Source organism: Pleurodeles waltl, chromosome 5 (genome assembly GCF_031143425.1).
Source record: "Pleurodeles waltl isolate 20211129_DDA chromosome 5, aPleWal1.hap1.20221129, whole genome shotgun sequence".
NCBI classification, from domain to species: Eukaryota; Metazoa; Chordata; class Amphibia; order Caudata; family Salamandridae; genus Pleurodeles; species Pleurodeles waltl.
Window position 1 is genome coordinate 86,167,968 of NC_090444.1, and position 18,681 is coordinate 86,186,648.

The 18,681-nt window shown below is 45.5% G+C and overlaps 1 protein-coding gene across 2 annotated transcripts in view; it reads left to right on the top strand.

Annotated features, from left to right (window-relative positions):
* Window positions 1-18,681, top strand: part of HADHB (hydroxyacyl-CoA dehydrogenase trifunctional multienzyme complex subunit beta) — a 103,404-nt gene that overhangs the window by 1,986 nt on the left and 82,737 nt on the right. For both annotated transcript variants that reach the window (XM_069233660.1, XM_069233661.1), the window contains exons 3-4: window positions 3,836-3,877; window positions 17,966-18,065. In XM_069233660.1, the coding sequence (XP_069089761.1) occupies window positions 3,836-3,877; window positions 17,966-18,065 (142 nt within the window). The remainder of the gene's footprint in view (window positions 1-3,835; window positions 3,878-17,965; window positions 18,066-18,681) is intronic.

The following is an 18,681-nucleotide window of genomic DNA, read 5'->3' on the forward strand; positions in this document are numbered from 1 at the left end:
TATTCATTTTCTTTAAGTACTATATTTGGGATTGCATGTGTTTTCTTGCTCTCTCCAATTTGTTGCTTCGCCCTCACATGCCTGCTTCTTCACTTTTCATGTTGCTTCACACCTCTCCCAATTCGCCCATAAAAGCGCATGTAGGAGGCTGGACTGGCTTGTAGTGAGTACCAAGGGGTACTTGCACCTTGCACCAGGCCCAGTTATCCCTTATTAGTGTATAGGGTGTCTAGCAGCTTAGGCTGATAGATAATGGTAGCTTAGCAGAGCAGCTTAGGCTGAACTAGGAATCGTGTGAAGCTACTACAGTACCACAAGTGTCACTTGCACAATATCATAAGAAAACACAATACACAGTTATACTAAAAATAAAGGTACTTTATTTTTATGACAATATGCCAAAGTATCTTAGAGTGTACCCTCAGTGAGAGGATAGGAAATATACACAAGATATATGTACACAATACCAAAAATATGCAGTATAGTCTTAGAAAACAGTGCAAACAATGTATAGTTACAATAGGATGCAATGGGGACACATAGGGATAGGGGCAACACAAACCATATACTCCAAAAGTGGAATGCGAACCACGAATGGACCCCAAACCTATGTGACCTTGTAGAGGGTCGCTGGGACTATTAGAAAATAGTGAGAGTTAGAAAATTAGCCCTCCCCAAGACCCTGAAAAGTGAGTGCAAAGTGCACTAAAGTTCCCCCAAAGACAAAGAAGTTGTGATAGAGGAATAATGCAGGAAAGACACAAACCAACAATGCAACAACTGTGGATTTCCAATCTAGGGTACCTGTGGAACAAGGGGACCAAGTCCAAAAGTCACAAGCAAGTCAGAGATGGGCATACGCCCAGGAAATGCCAGCAGTGGATGCAAAGAAGCTTCTACTGGACAGAAGAAGCTGAGGTTTCTGCAGGAACGAAAAGGGCTAGAGACTTCCCCTTTGATGGACGGATCCCTCTCGCCGTGGAGAGTCGTGCAGAAGTGTTTTCCCGCCAAAAGAACGCCAACAAGCCTTGCTAGCTGCAAATCGTGCGGTTAGCGTTTTTGGATGCTGCTGTGGCCCAGGAGGTCGCAAATTGGACCAGGAGAGAGAGGGGACGTCAAGCAAGACAAGGAGCCCTCTCAGCAGCAGGTAGCACCCGGAGAAGTGCCAGAAACAGGCACTACGAGGATGCGTGAAACAGTGCTCACCCGAAGTTACACAAAGGAGTCCCACATCGCCGGAGACCAACTTAGAAAGTCGTGCAATGCAGGTTAGAGTGCCGTGGACCCAGGCTTGGCTGTGCACAAAGGATTTCCGCCGGAAGTGCACAGGGGCCGGAGTAGTTGCAAAAAGACGCGGTTTCCAACAATGCAGTCTGGCGTGGGGAGGCAAGGACTTACCTCCACCAAACTTGGACTGAAGAGTCACTGGACTGTGGGAGTCACTTGGACAGAGTTGCTGGATTCAAGGGACCTCGCTCGTCGTGCTGAGAGGAGACCCAAGGGACCGGTAATGCAGCTTTTTGGTGCCTGCGGTAGCAGGGGGAAGATTCCGTCGACCCACGGGGGATCTCTTCGGAGCTTCTAGTGCAGAGAGGAGGCAGACTACCCCCACAGCATGCACCACCAGGAAAACAGTCGAGAAGGCGACAGGATCAGCGTTACAGAGTTGCAGTAGTCGTCTTTGCTACTATGTTGCAGTTTTGCAGGCTTCGAGCGCGGTCAGCAGTCGATTCCTTGGCATAAGGTGAGGAGAGAGATGCAGAGGAACTCTGATGAGCTCTTGCATTCGTTATCTAAAGTTTCCCCAGAGACAGAGACCCTAAATAGCCAGAAAAGAGGGTTTGGCTACCTAGGAGAGAGGATAGGCTACTAACACCTGAAGGAGCCTATCAGAAGGAGTCTCTGACGTCACCTGGTGGCACTGGCCACTCAGAGCAGTCCAGTGTGCCAGCAGCACCTCTGTTTCCAAGATGGCAGAGGTCTGGAGCACACTGGAGGAGCTCTGGACACCTCCCAGGGGAGGTGCAGGTCAGGGGAGTGGTCACTCCCCTTTCCTTTGTCCAGTTTCGCGCCAGAGCAGGGCTAAGGGGTCCCCTGAACCGGTGTAGGCTGGCTTATGCAGAATTGGGCACATCTGTGCCCATGAAAGCATTTCCAGAGGCTGGGGGAGGCTGCCCCTCCCCTGCCTTCACACCATTTTCCAAAGGGAGAGGGTGTAACACCCTCTATCAGAGGAAGTCCTTTGTTCTGCCATCCTGGGAGAAGCCTGGCTTGACCCCAGGGGGGCAGAAACCTGTCTGAGGGATTGGCAGCAGCAGCAGCTGCAGTGAAACCCCAGGAAAGGCAGTTTGGCAGTACCAGGGTCTGTGCTACAGACCACTGGGATCAAGGAATTGTGCCAACAATGCCAGGATGGCATAGAGGGGGCAATTCCATGATCTTAGACATGTTACATGGCCATATTCAGAGTTACCATTGTGAAGCCACATATAGGTATTGACCTATATGTAGTGCACGTGTGTAATGGTGTCCCCACACTCACAAAGTCTGGGGAATTGGCCCTGAACAATGTGGGGGCACCTTGGCTAGTGCCAGGGTGCCCTCACACTAAGTAACTTTGCACCTAACCTTTACCAGGTAAAGGTTAGACATATAGGTGACTTATAAGTTACTTAAGTGCAGTGTAAAATGGCTGTGAAATAACGTGGACGTTATTTCACTCAGGCTGCAGTGGCAGGCCTGTGTAAGAATTGTCTGAGCTCCCTATGGGTGGCAAAAGAAATGCTGCAGCCCATAGGGATGTCCTGGAACCCCAATAACCTGGGTACCTCAGTACCATATACTAGGGAATTATAAGGGTGTTCCAGTAAGCCAATGTAAATTGGTAAAATTGGTCACTAGCCTGTTAGTGACAATTTGGAAAGAAATGAGAGAGCATAACCACTGAGGTTCTGATTAGCAGAGCCTCAGTGAGACAGTTAGTCACTACACAGGTAACACATTCAGGCACACGTATGAGCACTGGGGCCCTGGAGAACAGGGTCCCAGTGACACATACAACTAAAACAATATATATACAGTGAAAAATGGGGGTAACATGCCAGGCAAGATGGTACTTTCCTACAGCGCAGCAAAAGGATCTTTAATTATTTTGTCTTTAAGCAAGGATTGAGTGAAGAACAGACTATCAGGTTGGGCTTAGCCCCTTTATTCCACATGTTGCTCATTTATTCTAACTCAGAGTTGGCTTTGGCAACCTTTTTTCCTTTAAATTATGCCACCTCTTTATTCTGAGCCTCAGGCTGCTCTTATGTTGCCTTAAGTGCCTGCAACTAGCCCTCTGTTATTTCTAAGGTGGATCATGTACAGCAAGATTTTTACATTCTATTTAGTTTCCTGTGTGAAGAATGGAAAAAAAACTGCAGTGTTTTTAAAGATCGAAAATACAGAATTCAGTGCTCAGTTTTGTGATACATTTAGGTGTCTGATTAAAAGTGTAATATTAGTCATTACTTACCAGGTGCTCACTATACTTTGTCCCTTTCACTCATAATGTGACTTTAACATTGGTTTGCAATTTTATTCTAATCCACATATTTGTTTACTTTGTGAATGAGAGTTTGCCAGTTAGTCATTCTTATGACTATTTCTTTTCATTTCAAATCTGGCTCCTCAGCCGTTAATCCACACCCCTTTTTTGCTCATTATTTGAGATTGTGTTTACCGGACACGTTTTGTTTCTTGATGTGAAAGCAATTCATTCGTTTTTGTAAATACATTGTTTCTACTGACGTATCACACCTTAGAAATTCTCATTGCTTTTCCTCTGTTCCAGGTGCACGATCTGTGAGCTGCTCTTCTCCATTCAACTCTCCTGGTAAATTGAGTTTTCCCTGTCTAACTTACAACCGATTAACAGCCTGCTTTTCCTCTCTGGGTTTAATGCATGTTTAACTTGTGTAATGTGTGATTCACACAGTACACTGGTTGTCGGAGGAAGTTGTCTATACTAAGATTATTTTGTGGGATGCCTCCTGAGGCTTGGCCTTCTAGCCTTCCTGTGCGGACTATGAACAATTTTTATCTGGTGCCTTAACAGTGCCTTCAGGGATCTGGGCTTCTATCCTGCATGTGTTGGCTCTGTAAAGTGCTTCGTTGATCGCTTGACAGTGCCTCCATGGGTTTGGGCTGCTTACTCTCTACGGCTTTGTTTTACAAAATGAGGCAAAACCCAATAACCCTTGGACCTGGGTAGAGAAATAGTAGACACAATTTTGGTCAAGAAGGGTGAAGTATCTGCCTTGACTTCCACCGCAGAATTAAATTATCAAGCAAAGGAACCTTTTCACTCAATATGATATCCTTGAGTTCATTCATATTTTATTTCTTTGCAAAAACATTTGATATGTGTAAAGAAATGGCTCCCTGTTGCAGTTACCCCCCACTTTTTGCCTGATACTGATGCTGACTTGACTGAGAAGTGTGCTGGGACCCTGCTAACCAGGCCCCAGCACCAGTGTTCCTTCACCTAAAATGTACCATTGTATCCACCATTGGCACACCCTGGCATTCAGATAAGTCCCTTGTAACTGGTACTTCTAGTACCAAGGGCCCTGATGCCAAGAAAGGTCTCTAAGGGCTGCAGCATGTCTTATGCCACCCTAGAGACCCCTCACTCAGCACAGACACACTGCTTACAAGCCTGTGTGTGCTAGTGAGAACAAAATGAGTAAGTCGACATGGCACTCCCCTCAGGGTGCCATGCCAGCCTCTCACTGCCTATGCAGCATAGGTAAGACACCCCTCTAGCAGGCCTTACAGCCCTAAGGCAGGGTGCACTATACCATAGGTGAGGGTACCAGTGCATGAGCACTGTGCCCCTACAGTGTCTAAACAAAACCTTAGACATTGTAAGTGCAGGGTAGCCATAAGAGTATATGGTCTGGGAGTCTGTTTTACACGAACTCCACAGCACCATAATGGCTACACTGAAAACTGGGAAGTTTGGTATCAAACTTCTCAGCACAATAAATGCACACTGATGCCAGTGTACAGTTTATTGTAAAATACACCACAGAGGGCACCTTAGAGGTGCCCCCTGAAACTTAACCGACTGTCTGTGTAGGCTGACTAGTTCCAGCAGCCTGCCACACCAGAGACATGTTGCTGGCCCCATGGGGAGAGTGCCTTTGTCACTCTGAGGCCAGTAACAAAGCCTGCACTGGGTGGAGATGCTAACACCTCCCCCAGGCAGGAGCTGTAACACCTGGCGGTGAGCCTCAAAGGCTCACCCCTTTGTCACAGCCCAGCAGGGCACTCCAGCTTAGTGGAGTTGCCCGCCCCCTCCGGCCACGGCCCCCACTTTTGGCGGCAAGGCTGGAGGGAACAAAGAAAGCAACAAGGAGGAGTCACTAGCCAGTCAGGACAGCCCCTAAGGTGTCCTGAGCTGAAGTGACTCTAACTTTTAGAAATCCTCCATCTTGCAGATGGAGGATTCCCCCAATAGGGTTAGAATTGTGACCCCCTCCCCTTGGGAGGAGGCACAAAGAGGGTGTACCCACCCTCAGGGCTAGTAGCCATTGGCTACTAACCCCCCAGACCTAAACACGCCCTTAAATTTAGTATTTAAGGGCTTCCCTGAACCTAAAGATTCAGATTCCTGCAACTACAAGAAGAAGGACTGCCTAGCTGAAAACCCCTGCAGAGGAAGACCAGAAGACGACAACTGCCTTGGCTCCAGAAACTCACCGGCCTGTCTCCTGCCTTCCAAAGATCCTGCTCCAGCGACGCCTTCCAAAGGGACCAGCGACCTCGACATCCTCTGAGGACTGCCCCTGCTTCGAAAAGACAAGAAACTCCCGAGGACAGCGGACCTGCTCCAAGAAAGGCTGCGACTCTGTTTCCAGCAGCTTTAAAGAACCCTGCAAGCTCCCCGCAAGAAGCGTGAGACTTGCAACACTGCACCCGGCGACCCCGACTCGGCTGGTGGAGATCCGACACCTCAGGAGGGACCCCAGGACTACTCTGATACTGTGAGTACCAAAACCTGTCCCCCCTGAGCCCCCACAGCGCCGCCTGCAGAGGGAATCCCGAGGCTTCCCCTGACCGCGACTCTTTGAACCCAAAGTCCCGACGCCTGGGAGAGACCCTGCACCCGCAGCCCCCAGGACCTGAAGGACCGGACTTTCACTGGAGAAGTGACCCCCAGGAGTCCCTCTCCCTTGCCCAAGTGGAGGTTTCCCCGAGGAATCCCCCCCTTGCCTGCCTGCAGCGCTGAAGAGATCCCGAGATCTCTCATAGACTAACATTGCGAACCCGACGCTTGTTTCTACACTGCACCCGGCCGCCCCCGCGCCGCTGAGGGTGAAATTTCTGTGTGGACCTGTGTCCCCCCCGGTGCCCTACAAAACCCCCCTGGTCTGCCCTCCGAAGACGCGGGTACTTACCTGCAAGCAGACCGGAACCGGGGCACCCCCTTCTCTCCATTCTAGCCTATGTGTTTTGGGCACCACTTTGAACTCTGCACCTGACCGGCCCTGAGCTGCTGGTGTGGTGACTTTGGGGTTGCTCTGAACCCCCAACGGTGGGCTACCTTGGACCAAGAACTAAGCCCTGTAAGTGTCTTACTTACCTGGTTAACCTAACAAATACTTACCTCCCCTAGGAACTGTGAAAATTGCACTGTGTCCACTTTTAAAACAGCTATTTGTGAATAACTTGAAAAGTATACATGCAATTTTGATGATTTGAAGTTCCTAAAGTACTTACCTGCAATACCTTTCGAATGAGATATTACATGTAGAATTTGAACCTGTGGTTCTTAAAATAAACTAAGAAAAGATATTTTTCTATATAAAAACCTATTGGCTGGATTTGTCTCTGAGTGTGTGTACCTCATTTATTGTCTATGTGTATGTACAACAAATGCTTAACACTACTCCTTGGATAAGCCTACTGCTCGACCACACTACCACAAAATAGAGCATTAGTATTATCTCTTTTTGCCACTATCTTACCTCTAAGGGGAACCCTTGGACTCTGTGCATGCTATTCCTTACTTTGAAATAGCACATACAGAGCCAACTTCCTACAATATGTCCCTGATTTTTTAAAATAGTTTTTAGATACTCAGTCCTAGGTGCTCCTAAATAAAGGCGCAGTGAAAGTGCATATTGTAGTGCATATAGTGCCAGTGTTATATACAATATATACAAGAATGTGGTTAAAAACAAGCAGTGATCTTCCATAAGACTCTTTCAATTCAGGAGTCTCGAAGTCACTATATTATTTTTATATCAATCCACATCATTTTTTGTCGACGTTTTGACCCTTTATACAGACATAAATCAATAACAGGTCATCATCGGGACAGGAACATTCTCTATATTGGTAGCACCTATTTGTTCAAGGATTATCAACATTATTCCTCAAGATTGTTTCTTGATAGTAGTTGCCAACACTATTAGTCGTTTTCCGCGGTCCGAGACCACAATCTATTTGTCTATAGAGTACAGCCTTTGCAGCTTCATGAAACTCCGTGGCTTCAACGCCTCCACCAGAGGTCTGAGACTGCCTGTCAAACCAGCGATCCATCTTTCTTTAAATTACAGTTTTCGTAGTGATTTAAAACGCCGTGGCTTCCCCTCCTATACCTTAGTTGGTAGTTGTCAAGCCATGCTGGAAGAGGCCGAATTGTGTCTACTATTACTCTCTACGGCAGCAGTTCTTAATCTGTGGTCCAGGGACTCCTGGGGGTCCACAAGGCCTAATCGGGGGTCTGCGACTGCTTAGAAAATTAAAATTAATAAAGTGTGTATAAGTAGACACCTGTTGCTTAACAGTACTTCTAAGGGTTTGGGCTTTCATCCTCCCTTTGCTGACTCAGTATTTCACTGGATTAACAGTGCTCCTGTCTAGGCTTGTATCATACCTGGGTAGGCTCGAACCAAAACACCGCACGTAGGGTAGCTAGTTCCCTGTCCAGATATATAAGCCTTGGAAAGCTGCCAGATAGAATAATTAGAATTCCACACGTTGAATTCAAAATAGCAGTATTAATCTGAATGCCCCCAAAACCTACCCTACTGATATGTTTAGGCGGCCTGTAAATCTATCCCTCATGCTCTATTCAGAATCCACTTCAAGCATAAGATGCTGCTACACACTACAGAACCAAGTCTGGAGCCTCAGGCGCACACTGAAGGTCGTGGCTTATAGATGACAGCACTACCAACAAATGTTTGCGATTGTACTAGAAGATTGGTAACTACCTACTGGAATTAAATCATGTCAGACAGCAAGAGCCCTTCATATTGACTCCTGCTTTGCTGAACCACAAGATCGTGTAACTGAGCAGAACACGGACATCTGTCACATTTCAGATTGAGCTTGTATATGGAAAATCATCCCCTACAACAATTATCCCCTAGATTAGGTTTAGAAAATCTCAGGTTGCCTCGTGTCTGACTATTTTGCAAGGTACCACAACTTGGTCTCCATAACACTCACAATTTTTTTTTTTAATAAGTTGCTTTACTTCATGTTTTCTTGTTAGCCTGTCCCAGCTCAGGTCTAGGAGAAGAGGAATTTTCTTTTGTCAGGAGTTCAGTACTTTTTTCTTCACTGCCACCCCAATCAATCAGGACCTTTCCTGCCTTTCTAGTAATGATCCTGTTTACTCTGTGGTTCTCCCCTACTTTGAGGTGGCAATGAAGAGGAAAATAGTTAACTGAAAGTCTTGTTCGAACGATGCGGCCCAAGAAAACGGAATCCCATAGATTAAGACCAAAGAAAAGGATGCTATAAGTGATAAGTGTTAGATTTGTTTGAAAATCCATGAAGCATAACGTGGTAGAAAGGTAGACAGGAAGTGATTTCCTTATCTATGTATATGAAGTTAAGGTTGGAAAGTAATGATATCTTAAATGTGGACTGGTTAGCCCCCAAAAAATGACAGAATAGAACTTTGACCAGTCTTGGGGTGAATCTGCTCCTGCACTGCTGTATATGGTAAAGCGGAGAGGGGGTATTGAAAGAAATTAATCTGTTAGTGTAGTGTAAGTAGGTGAAAACTCAATATTGAGACGATTTTTTGTGTATGATACGGAACAGCCAAGGAAATGCTTTGTGTACCTACTTGCGAAAGTAGCAGTTTAAAACTGTACAGATATGTCACTTACAGGTCAACCGAAAACTATAAATAACTCTGGAAGTTGGCAGAATGTTTGATGTGTAGTTAATTATGTTTTTTTGTTTAAATTTAATAGATTGGATGAAGAGCCTGTAGCTTTCATCTGAGTTGTCCTGCTGAGGACTAAACATTTTGTGCATTAATAGTAGGGTATTTTAGGACTCCAAAATGCAGGAAAAATATAATTGTAAATATAGCTACTTCTGTAGAACAACATTCATATGCATGTAAGTGAATGCATATGTGGCTATTTTTAAATGTTTTTGTATTTCAGTTGTATTTTGATATAATGAAGTGAAAGCTTTAGTTTATATGCGCTGTTTATTTCAGTGAATATACTCGTGGACTATACCTATTTAATTTGGACTGGACTTGCTTGTTACAAGCTTCTGTATGAGCTTAGATTTGATTTATGTGGAGCTTTGAGCTTTGAGGTTAGCAGAGCTTACTTATTTGTCGTATCCTGCTATACTATTTATCTGTGTTTCCTTAATTGTTCAACCTGACACATACATGCTAACTCGGGTATTTCTCATCAGTTGCAGGAATCCATCCTTTTTGTGTACCATAGTCCTTTATCTGCCAGCTGGTCAGCTGCATCTCTTTCAGCCTACCCTGTGCCTCAATACAATAAACAGTTAACTGTCCTAATTAATTCTTTAACCGTGTCCACAATTGTAAACCTTCAAACATTTGTCTGCCCCTCCCTTCTACCTCCTCTACACCAGAGAACCTGATCCTCGCCTAACAAGTCAGTCAACAAAACACCTTCTACCTTTCACACACACTCTCTTCCACAACGTCCCCCCTCTCGCTCAAAGTACTAGGTACCCAGAGTTTTCATCTTCTTGGAGAAGAAATAATTTCAACAATATATTTTTACTCTAATCCACGAAGAATAACAAGAGATCCAAGAATGGCCTGGTTTAGAGATTACCAAGACCCGTATGTGTGCACTAGCATCAAGGTGATAAACAACCTTAGTTATACATTTCCCCACTTGAAAAACTACAGAGCCATTAAACTGCATACAGGAGGTACTTCCTGCTGTGACAGAAGACTCCTCATGGTTAATGTCGCTTCTGATGCAGGGGTGTGGAATTTAATAAAATACCTACTTGTACACAGGAGAGGCTGCTTCATAATTCTACTAAAACAACAAAACAACTCATGGCAACAATCTCAGTATTTAGGAGCTCTGATATTAGCCTCTCTGAGCATGCCAGGGCTAATGCTGTACTAGGTCTTGCATCCTAGCAGTTTCCTTAGTTTGCCACCATTCTGTAGATCTACATACTGATGCTGGAAGTAGCAGTAAGCAAAGGTTCCAGGTTTGGAATGCCCCTTTGAGTCTGTCCAAACGTACTAACTTGCATGTTTTTAAGGTTTTTCTCCAGCTCTTCTCTAATAGTGAGAAAGGTTGGAAATTTACTCCTGACAAGGGCAGAAGTAAAACTTCTTCCAGGGTTGGAAAAAAAAGTGGTTAGAGGGAACGTGGACTTGTAAACGCTCAACAGATTTTTGCATGAGCAAATCTACACACACATATTTACTCATGCTAAAATACAGTTTACAATTGTTTTTCTAGGAGTACGATTTCCCAGAATACTTCTGTAAAATTTTGTGAATTCATGAAATACGGATATCTGCACTAATGCAACAACATATTCCATGAGTGCACTTATGTGATTTTCTTCAATAATTGGGCCCCTAACTAGGTCTGGCATTAACCAAGCTGTTTTGTTTTTATTAAAATTATATCTCTCTCTCTCACTGTGAGTGATGGCAGCCTGCTCATTCACAAGGAGCATATCGGCACACAAAGTAGTTTTGTTCAGTGCCAGGAATTACTATGGCAATGTGTGGATTTGCTTAGTGCCAATATTTGTTACAATGGGGAGGGCCCGACATTGCCCACAACAAAAATGTTTTACAAAAGCCATGTCAAAATAAGTCCTGCATTGACAAAGCCATAAGGAGGGCCACTGGAATTACGCAGCAGGTGAGTCTCATCATTTTTAGGGTTGAGCCTGCGAGTGCATGCGTCTCGCTTGCAAGACTCTTGTGTTCAGTAAAGGGCTTGGATCCCGTCTGTCGCTCACCATTTGTTGGTTTGCGTGGCACTCTTCTTTACAGCCTTGTAAATCGTCATGGCACGCCTAGTATCATTTACATTCCTCTGTGATGAGCAGGGATCAAGCACTAATTGATTCAACTTAATTAGTGCGCCTCCGCTGCTCCCGACAAGATCGAGGTACTATTTGTTCTTATTAACTTCTAGTGCCCCCCAAACAGAAGGCTTGTGAATGGCAAAAACATGCCCAGCAGGACAAACAAAATTGAAAAGTTTTATTTTTAAAGAAACTTATTTATTTTGTCCAGTCGTCTTTTCTCAGTTTCCGCTCATGTTTTCTTTTGTTTTTGCTTGTGAGCGCTGTTGTCAAAAGATGACAATTAACTTGTGCGAAATATTGCAAAGCGACAGCGTTTCTTCATTATATGTAATCTCTGAAATGATGCTTTAACACATAATCATGCAGTATATCCCAGTCCACCCAATCTGCACCACTATTGTCCACCCCAATTCAATCCACTTTACCTCACACCAGTCCACCCCACCTCATTCAAATCCACTCCAACCCACCCCACTTCAATCCTCCAGACCCACCCCAGTGTAATCTGCCCCACTCCAATTCGTCCCCTCTAATCAAAAACAAACTGCACCACTCCAAAGCAATCTGACCCACTTAATCAAAACAAACTGCCCCATCCAATCTGCCCCACTCTAACCCAAAACAATATGTCCCACTCCAATCCCAAAAAAATATGCCCAACGCCAATCAGGAACAAATCTCACTTCTATCTGCCCCAATCCAAAACAATCTGCCCCACTCCAATCCGCCCCACTGCTATCCAAAACAATCTGTCCCACTCCAATGCATCACACACCAGTCTACCCCACTCCAATCCAAAACAATATGCCCAGCCCAGTCCACATCACCCCACTCATCCCAATTCACCCCACCCCCATCTAATCAACCCCACACCAAACCAATCCACCCTAATACAATCTGCTCCAATCCAAAACAATCCTCCCCACTTCAGTTCAAAACAACCTGCGCCAATCCAAGCTGCCCCACTACAATGCCAAAAAAATCTGCCCCACTCCAATCCACCTCACCCCAATCCAACCCACTTTATCCCAATTCACACCACTCCAATCCACCCCACACCAGTCCACCCCACACCAGTCCAATCCAGCCCAGTCCATTACTTCTCAACCCAATCCACCACACCGCAATCCACTCCACCCCAACCCAGGCAGTCTACCCTACTGCATTCCGATCCATCCTACTAAAAACCATCCCACCCTTCTCCAACCAAACCCACCCCATCCCACTCCAATCATCCCACCCCCAGTCCATCCCACTTCAATCATCCCACCCCCAGTCCAACCCATCCTACTCCAATCAAGTCCATCGCTACCCAATCCACCTCCGTCCAGTACAATTCACCCCACTCTAATACAATCCACTTTAATACACCCACTCAGTTCAATCCAGTCCACATTAATCCATCCTACTCCAGTCGAATCCACACTACTCCAAATCGCCTTAATCGTCCCCACTTCAGTTTAATACACCATTCTTCAATCAGTCCATCCTACACCAATCCAGTCCACCCCACACCGATCCAATTCACCCCATTCAGTCCAATCCACTCCACTCTAATCTACCCCACCTCACTCGTATCCAATCCACCACACTCAATCAAATCCACCCAACTTAATCCAATCTACCTCACGCCATTCCACTCCACCTCAATATGATAAACCCCATTCCAGTACACCACACTCCAGTCCATCCCTCTGCAGTCCAATTCACCCCATGCCAATCCAATCTACCTCACCTCAGTGCAGTCCACCCCAGTCCAGTCCACAGCACTGCACTGCAATCCAATCCACCCCACCCCATTTCATTCCACTCCACCCATCTCACTCCACTCTAATCCACCACACTCTACCCCAGTCCAGTCCACCGCTCTCCAATCCACCCAGCTTACCCCACTCCAATCCAACGCAATCCACTCCAATTCATCCAGTCCACCCATTCCAGTTCAGTCCACACCACTCCGATCTAGTCCGTCCACTCCACGCAATCCACCAACCCCAAACCACAGCAATCCAATCCATCCCACCCCTATCACTCCAGTCCAAGCCACCCACCCCATCCAATCCACCCCAGTCCTACCCACCTCACCCATTTCAATCCACCCCACTCCAGCCCATACTGATCCATCCAACTCCACTCAAACCACCAAATCCAATCCACCCCATTCTACTCCAGTACACCCCACTACCTCCATCCTCTTCAACTGACTCCACCCTGTTCCACCACACTCCATGACAGTCTCTGCCCCTGAATCCTACTCACCTTTACGCAACTCTACGAAACCCTAATCCTCCTACTTCACTCTACAACATTCAGACAGAGCCACTCTATAACACTCTACTCCCCTCCCCCCCCCCCCAAACTCACTCTGACACTCCACGCCACTAACCTTTAGACATGCTTAACAGGAGCCACACTGGTATCCGACATGGCAAGACAAAGCCAATAGCTCTTGTATAGGCGAGACCTGTTGCCTTTTCCAATGCTTGTTAAACTTGGTAACACACTCTGGGCATTTGATGCACCTCATCAAGACCAGTTTAACACCCAAATATAGTAATAAGCAAAAGAAAAGTCATCAATCCAGCTTTGCAAAGGGCCTTCCACTAAGTGGCAACACGTGTCTTCACAGTAGTAACTTTTGAAACATTTGAGCTAGAAATTTTTTTGTGGATAAAATCTGCAGATTATGCAGCAGATGCTAGATTATGTGGCAAAGGTGGCAAATCTATAAGTATGTGAAAATCGCCGTGGCCTTACAATCACATAATTCGCGTGGCCCTGGCCATAAGACTGACCACCAGTGTCGGACCTATTGGCTTTGCCAGTGCTTGTTTATTTTCATGTTACCCATTCTCTTGTTGAAACTGATTACACTGATTTATCCATTATGAATATTTTTGGGAATTACTGCCATGCATCAATGCATTTTCCTAAATGATGCTGCAAATAAATGGTATCTGAACTTTCACAGTAATTTTGCAAAGTTGCATTTTTTTAATGAACATTTTATTTTGAAAGCAAAAAATCATGAATCTTGCTTTCAAGCTTCTGCAAATATTTGCATCTAATCAGAGAACATTATACATAGCTTCATATTGTTAAACTTTTCAAACGTGTGCACTTTTTTTAAACTGGAGCCACTGTCAGTAGTGCAGTTCAAGCTTCCAACATTTATTTACAGTCCTTGCACGAATAATAAAGGCTTTGCATTAATGAACCATAAATACAAGTTCAAACCGCATTAACATATGGGCACAAATATTACCTCAATCCAGACAATTCCCTTCCCTTATCCATAATGTAAACTGGCAGCCAAAGGTTTGTGCTGAAGGGGGTTGGGCCTACTTGTTCCAAGGACAAAATAAACACGAAAACTTGTTTTCCTTGACGCCAAACAATATGCCCTGGGCATCGGGCTATACGGGCTATAGGAATTCCACACCCCTGCTGATGGTAGAGCCCTTACTGGAGCTATTTATGGCAAGCTGCTCCTTTGGTTAAAGATCACTGAAGTATTCATCACTTAGAAATCTCAATCTCTTTTCCCTAATGTACTGTATTATAAGAATATGCATACCCATAATATTAGACAGAAGTAATTATATGTCTATATACACTTGCTCTCTGAGACAGCCTTCATGACGGGTGTAGGAAGATGCCCCTTTTTGACATGGTCAACCCCACTTTTTGCCAGGTCATTGATATGCTTTTTACTGAAAATGCACTGGGTTCCTGCTAACTAGGTCCCCAGTATCATATCTCTTTCCCTAAAGCTGTACAGTTGTTTCCCAATTGGCAATACCGTTGACCCTCACTCCCCCCCCCCAACTACCCAATAAGCCCTAGTAAATGGAATCCATGGTACCTTGGGCGTGGGTACCAACAATGTCCCCAAGAGCTGCAGCAAATAATGTTCCAACCTTAGAGACCCTTCACCCAGCACATGCAGACTGCCACTGCATACTGCATGTCTTGGTGCAGCTAAAAGTGAAAACATGACCTGCCACACAGTCTGTGTGCCATGTCCCCTGACACTGCATGGAATATATGTAAGTCACCCCTACAGCAGGCCTTATAGCCCTAAGGCTGGGTGAATTATATTACACGTCTGGGCATTTGTGCCACAGCAAATATGCCCCTGCTCTGTCTTTGTCGATTCTTTGACATAGTAAGTGAACAGGGAAGCCATTTTAAGTAAGTACATGTGCTGGACACTGGTCAGTACGAGTTCCCCAGGTACATGATGGCTTCACTGAAAATTGGGATGTTTGGTTTCAAACATCTCATATTAATAAACCCTCACTGATGCCAATGATGGATTTATTAATACATGCACCCAGAGGGCACATTATAGGTGCCCCCTGAAAACCTACCAGCTGCTATTGTGCAGACTGTCTGTCTAGTTTTAGCCAGCCTGTCACCACCAGACAAGTCTTCCTCTCTAAACTGAGAGCTTTTGCTCTCACTTGGGCAGCAACAAAGCCTGGTCTGGGAGGCATGTTGCACCCCCCCTACCCAACAGGATGACCTACAAATCTGTGTTCCCAGGCCGGAAGCTTCATAGAAGCCCACCACCCTTGATATGCAGATCTGGCTTCCCTCACAGGAGAGATGCCATACCCCAGGATCCATTTGGCACCTGGACAGGCAGGAAAGTTAGTAGTCAGGGAAGTGTGTCCACCCCTCAGGTCAGTCCCACCTCTAAGTTGAGCTGCCTGATGTGGACACCACATTTTAGAATCTGCCATTTTGTTATTGGTTATGCCCGCTTCTCACAGGAAGTGGTCATATAGGGGTGTAGTGACCCAGGGGCAAGTAGCCCCTTGGCTACTACCCTACACTCCCCCAAAGCCCCTAAACTCTGTATTTAGGGAAGCACCAGGAAAGCAGATTCCTGCCGACCTAAGAAGAACACCTCATAGCCGCAAAAGCCGAAGAGGCACCTGAGCTGGACCCAGCCCTGCCGGCCTATCTCCTGCTCTCGTCTATCTGCACCAAAGTCATCTTGTCCTGCAGCTTTGTGCCTCCAAGAACCTAGAGGACTGCCTGCCTTCAGTACAGATGCAAGAACTACCGTGGAGTAGCAGAGCTGCTCTCCTGCAACCTGCAGGCACCCAAGAACGAACTGTGAGAATGCCGAACCACTGAAAACGCGACACCACAAAGCACCACTGCACCCGAGACGCAGAGCCTGAGCTGAAGTGGACCAAAGGTGCCAACGTGGTTCCTGGCCCTCCTGAGACAAAGCCCGCCTTGAACTTGCCCACTGTGGACTCACCAACACCTCCTGCAGCCTCTGACCGCAGCCCCCCTCAACCACGACTGCTCCTGGATGCGGAAACCCAACACCAAAAGACACCTCTGCACCTGTCGCCCCTGGCCTGTGAAAGAGGACCAAAGGTGCACCTACATCCCTGAGCACTCCAAGATTAAAGCCTATCTGTTGGTTCTCCTCTCCTAGATGCCCTGTACAAACCTGCAGCCTCTTTTCAATTGGACCGATCCCCATTGACTAACAGTGGGCACCCGATGCTGTACTACACCTCTGCACCTAGGAACCCCAGTTTTCCCTGGTGTGACCTGTTGGTGTGGTCCTGACCCTTGCCTAATACCTACCTTAAGTCCAGGAGTTTGGTTCCGTAAGTCCCTGTACTGCACCTATTTTTCCGTTTTTGTTTTATCTCCCTAGGATAACATTGCAGCTTCTAAGAATTGCACTGTCGACTTTTCAAACCTGTAAAGAATTTTCTTGCAAAATGTACTTACCTATCATATTGATTCTGGAACCTAAACATATATAAAGATACTTATTGTTTTTGTAAATTGGTGTGGATCTTCTTCTTGAGTCGTGTCTCATTTATTGACTGTATTTGCAGATGTCCAATACTCTTTTCTGATAAGCCTAAGGCTTCTTGACCGCACTACCTCCTGAAAAGAGCACCTTGGGATTGATGGAGCAAGCCCCTGTCCGCTAGTAAGGCAGCCCTTGGAGTCTTTGCACAATATATCTCATTTTGAGATATCATATAAAGATCCAGCTTCCTACAACTGGTGCCTGACAAGGATGTGTCCCATACTTGCATCCTTAGTAGCATTCAGTTTTGCAAGGTGCACCTTGGTATGCTCTTCCTTCGCTACTGTGCTGTTGACCCCTGCCCCTAGTGCACCACCTACTGTATTAGCTGTAAAGCGTGCATCTCGTCTAGTTTCCTGTCTTCCCCCAAGACCATTCATGGCTTCCATCTTTCAGTTCTCCTCCCCCTTTTGTAGGGTTGCTTTTGTAGAAGGTCTGCTCAGTATTTCTTCATAATAATTACAAACTCTAAACTTGCCTCGAGCAAGCAGTATGTTGTTTATGACAGGTGTAACTTGCAATGTTGTGACTCCATATACTTGTAGCTTATGTGCTCCACCTCTAAATAGGTGTTAATTCCTCTTGCCCATCGCTCCTAATGGCCATTATTTGTGACCTCTACATACTATTCCTGTTTGTGTTTTAAGAGTACCAGTGTTTTAGGGATAGTTTCTTTTTTGACAATATCATTATTCCAGACATGAATTGGGACGTAGTACGGTAACCCTTCTTATTTCTTGCTTCCAGCTGTGCAAACAAAGAGCAAGAAAACCCTTACCAAGCCTGGAGTGAAGAATGTGGTGGTTGTTGAGGGTGTCAGAACACCATTCCTACTATCTGGTACAACGTAAGTATACAAAATTCCATCTGCCCTAATTGTTGCTTTTACTCCACCTTTTTTTTTGGCTCCGCTATTGTGTGTACTGCCTGCTGACTCTGCCTCAGCCCTGTCTATGTAAAATTACATATTTTGCAGTCTCCGTGCAATCCCTGCATATTGACACATTCCTGACTTTGTGTCAGGACACTAGGCTGACACTGGAAAATTCTAAGTATTTTTATCGATGTGACACACTAAGATAACCACAGGAGTTGGGGAGCAATACAGACCTTATGGTGTGGAACAGTATACTTTATCATCATATCGATAAGTTTTATGTGTGGCCTGTGGGACTTGTCTGTCCCAGAAATCATAAATTGTTAATTTGACGTTTGTTCCTAAAATGTTATATGTTCATAGTTGGCTGATGAGATCAAACGTGGAAATGATTTTTGTTCATGACTTATGAGAGGGAGAGAGTATAATTTGTACCTTTTCCAGCCATAGTGAAGTAATGCAGTAACTCCTCATTCTGTGTTGTAAAGAAACCAATGACAACTTGCAAAGGTCCCTGAATGAGATCCTGTGCTCCGAGTTCAAAGGAAGAACATTGTTTAGAAGGATTATATGCTGATATTGGGCT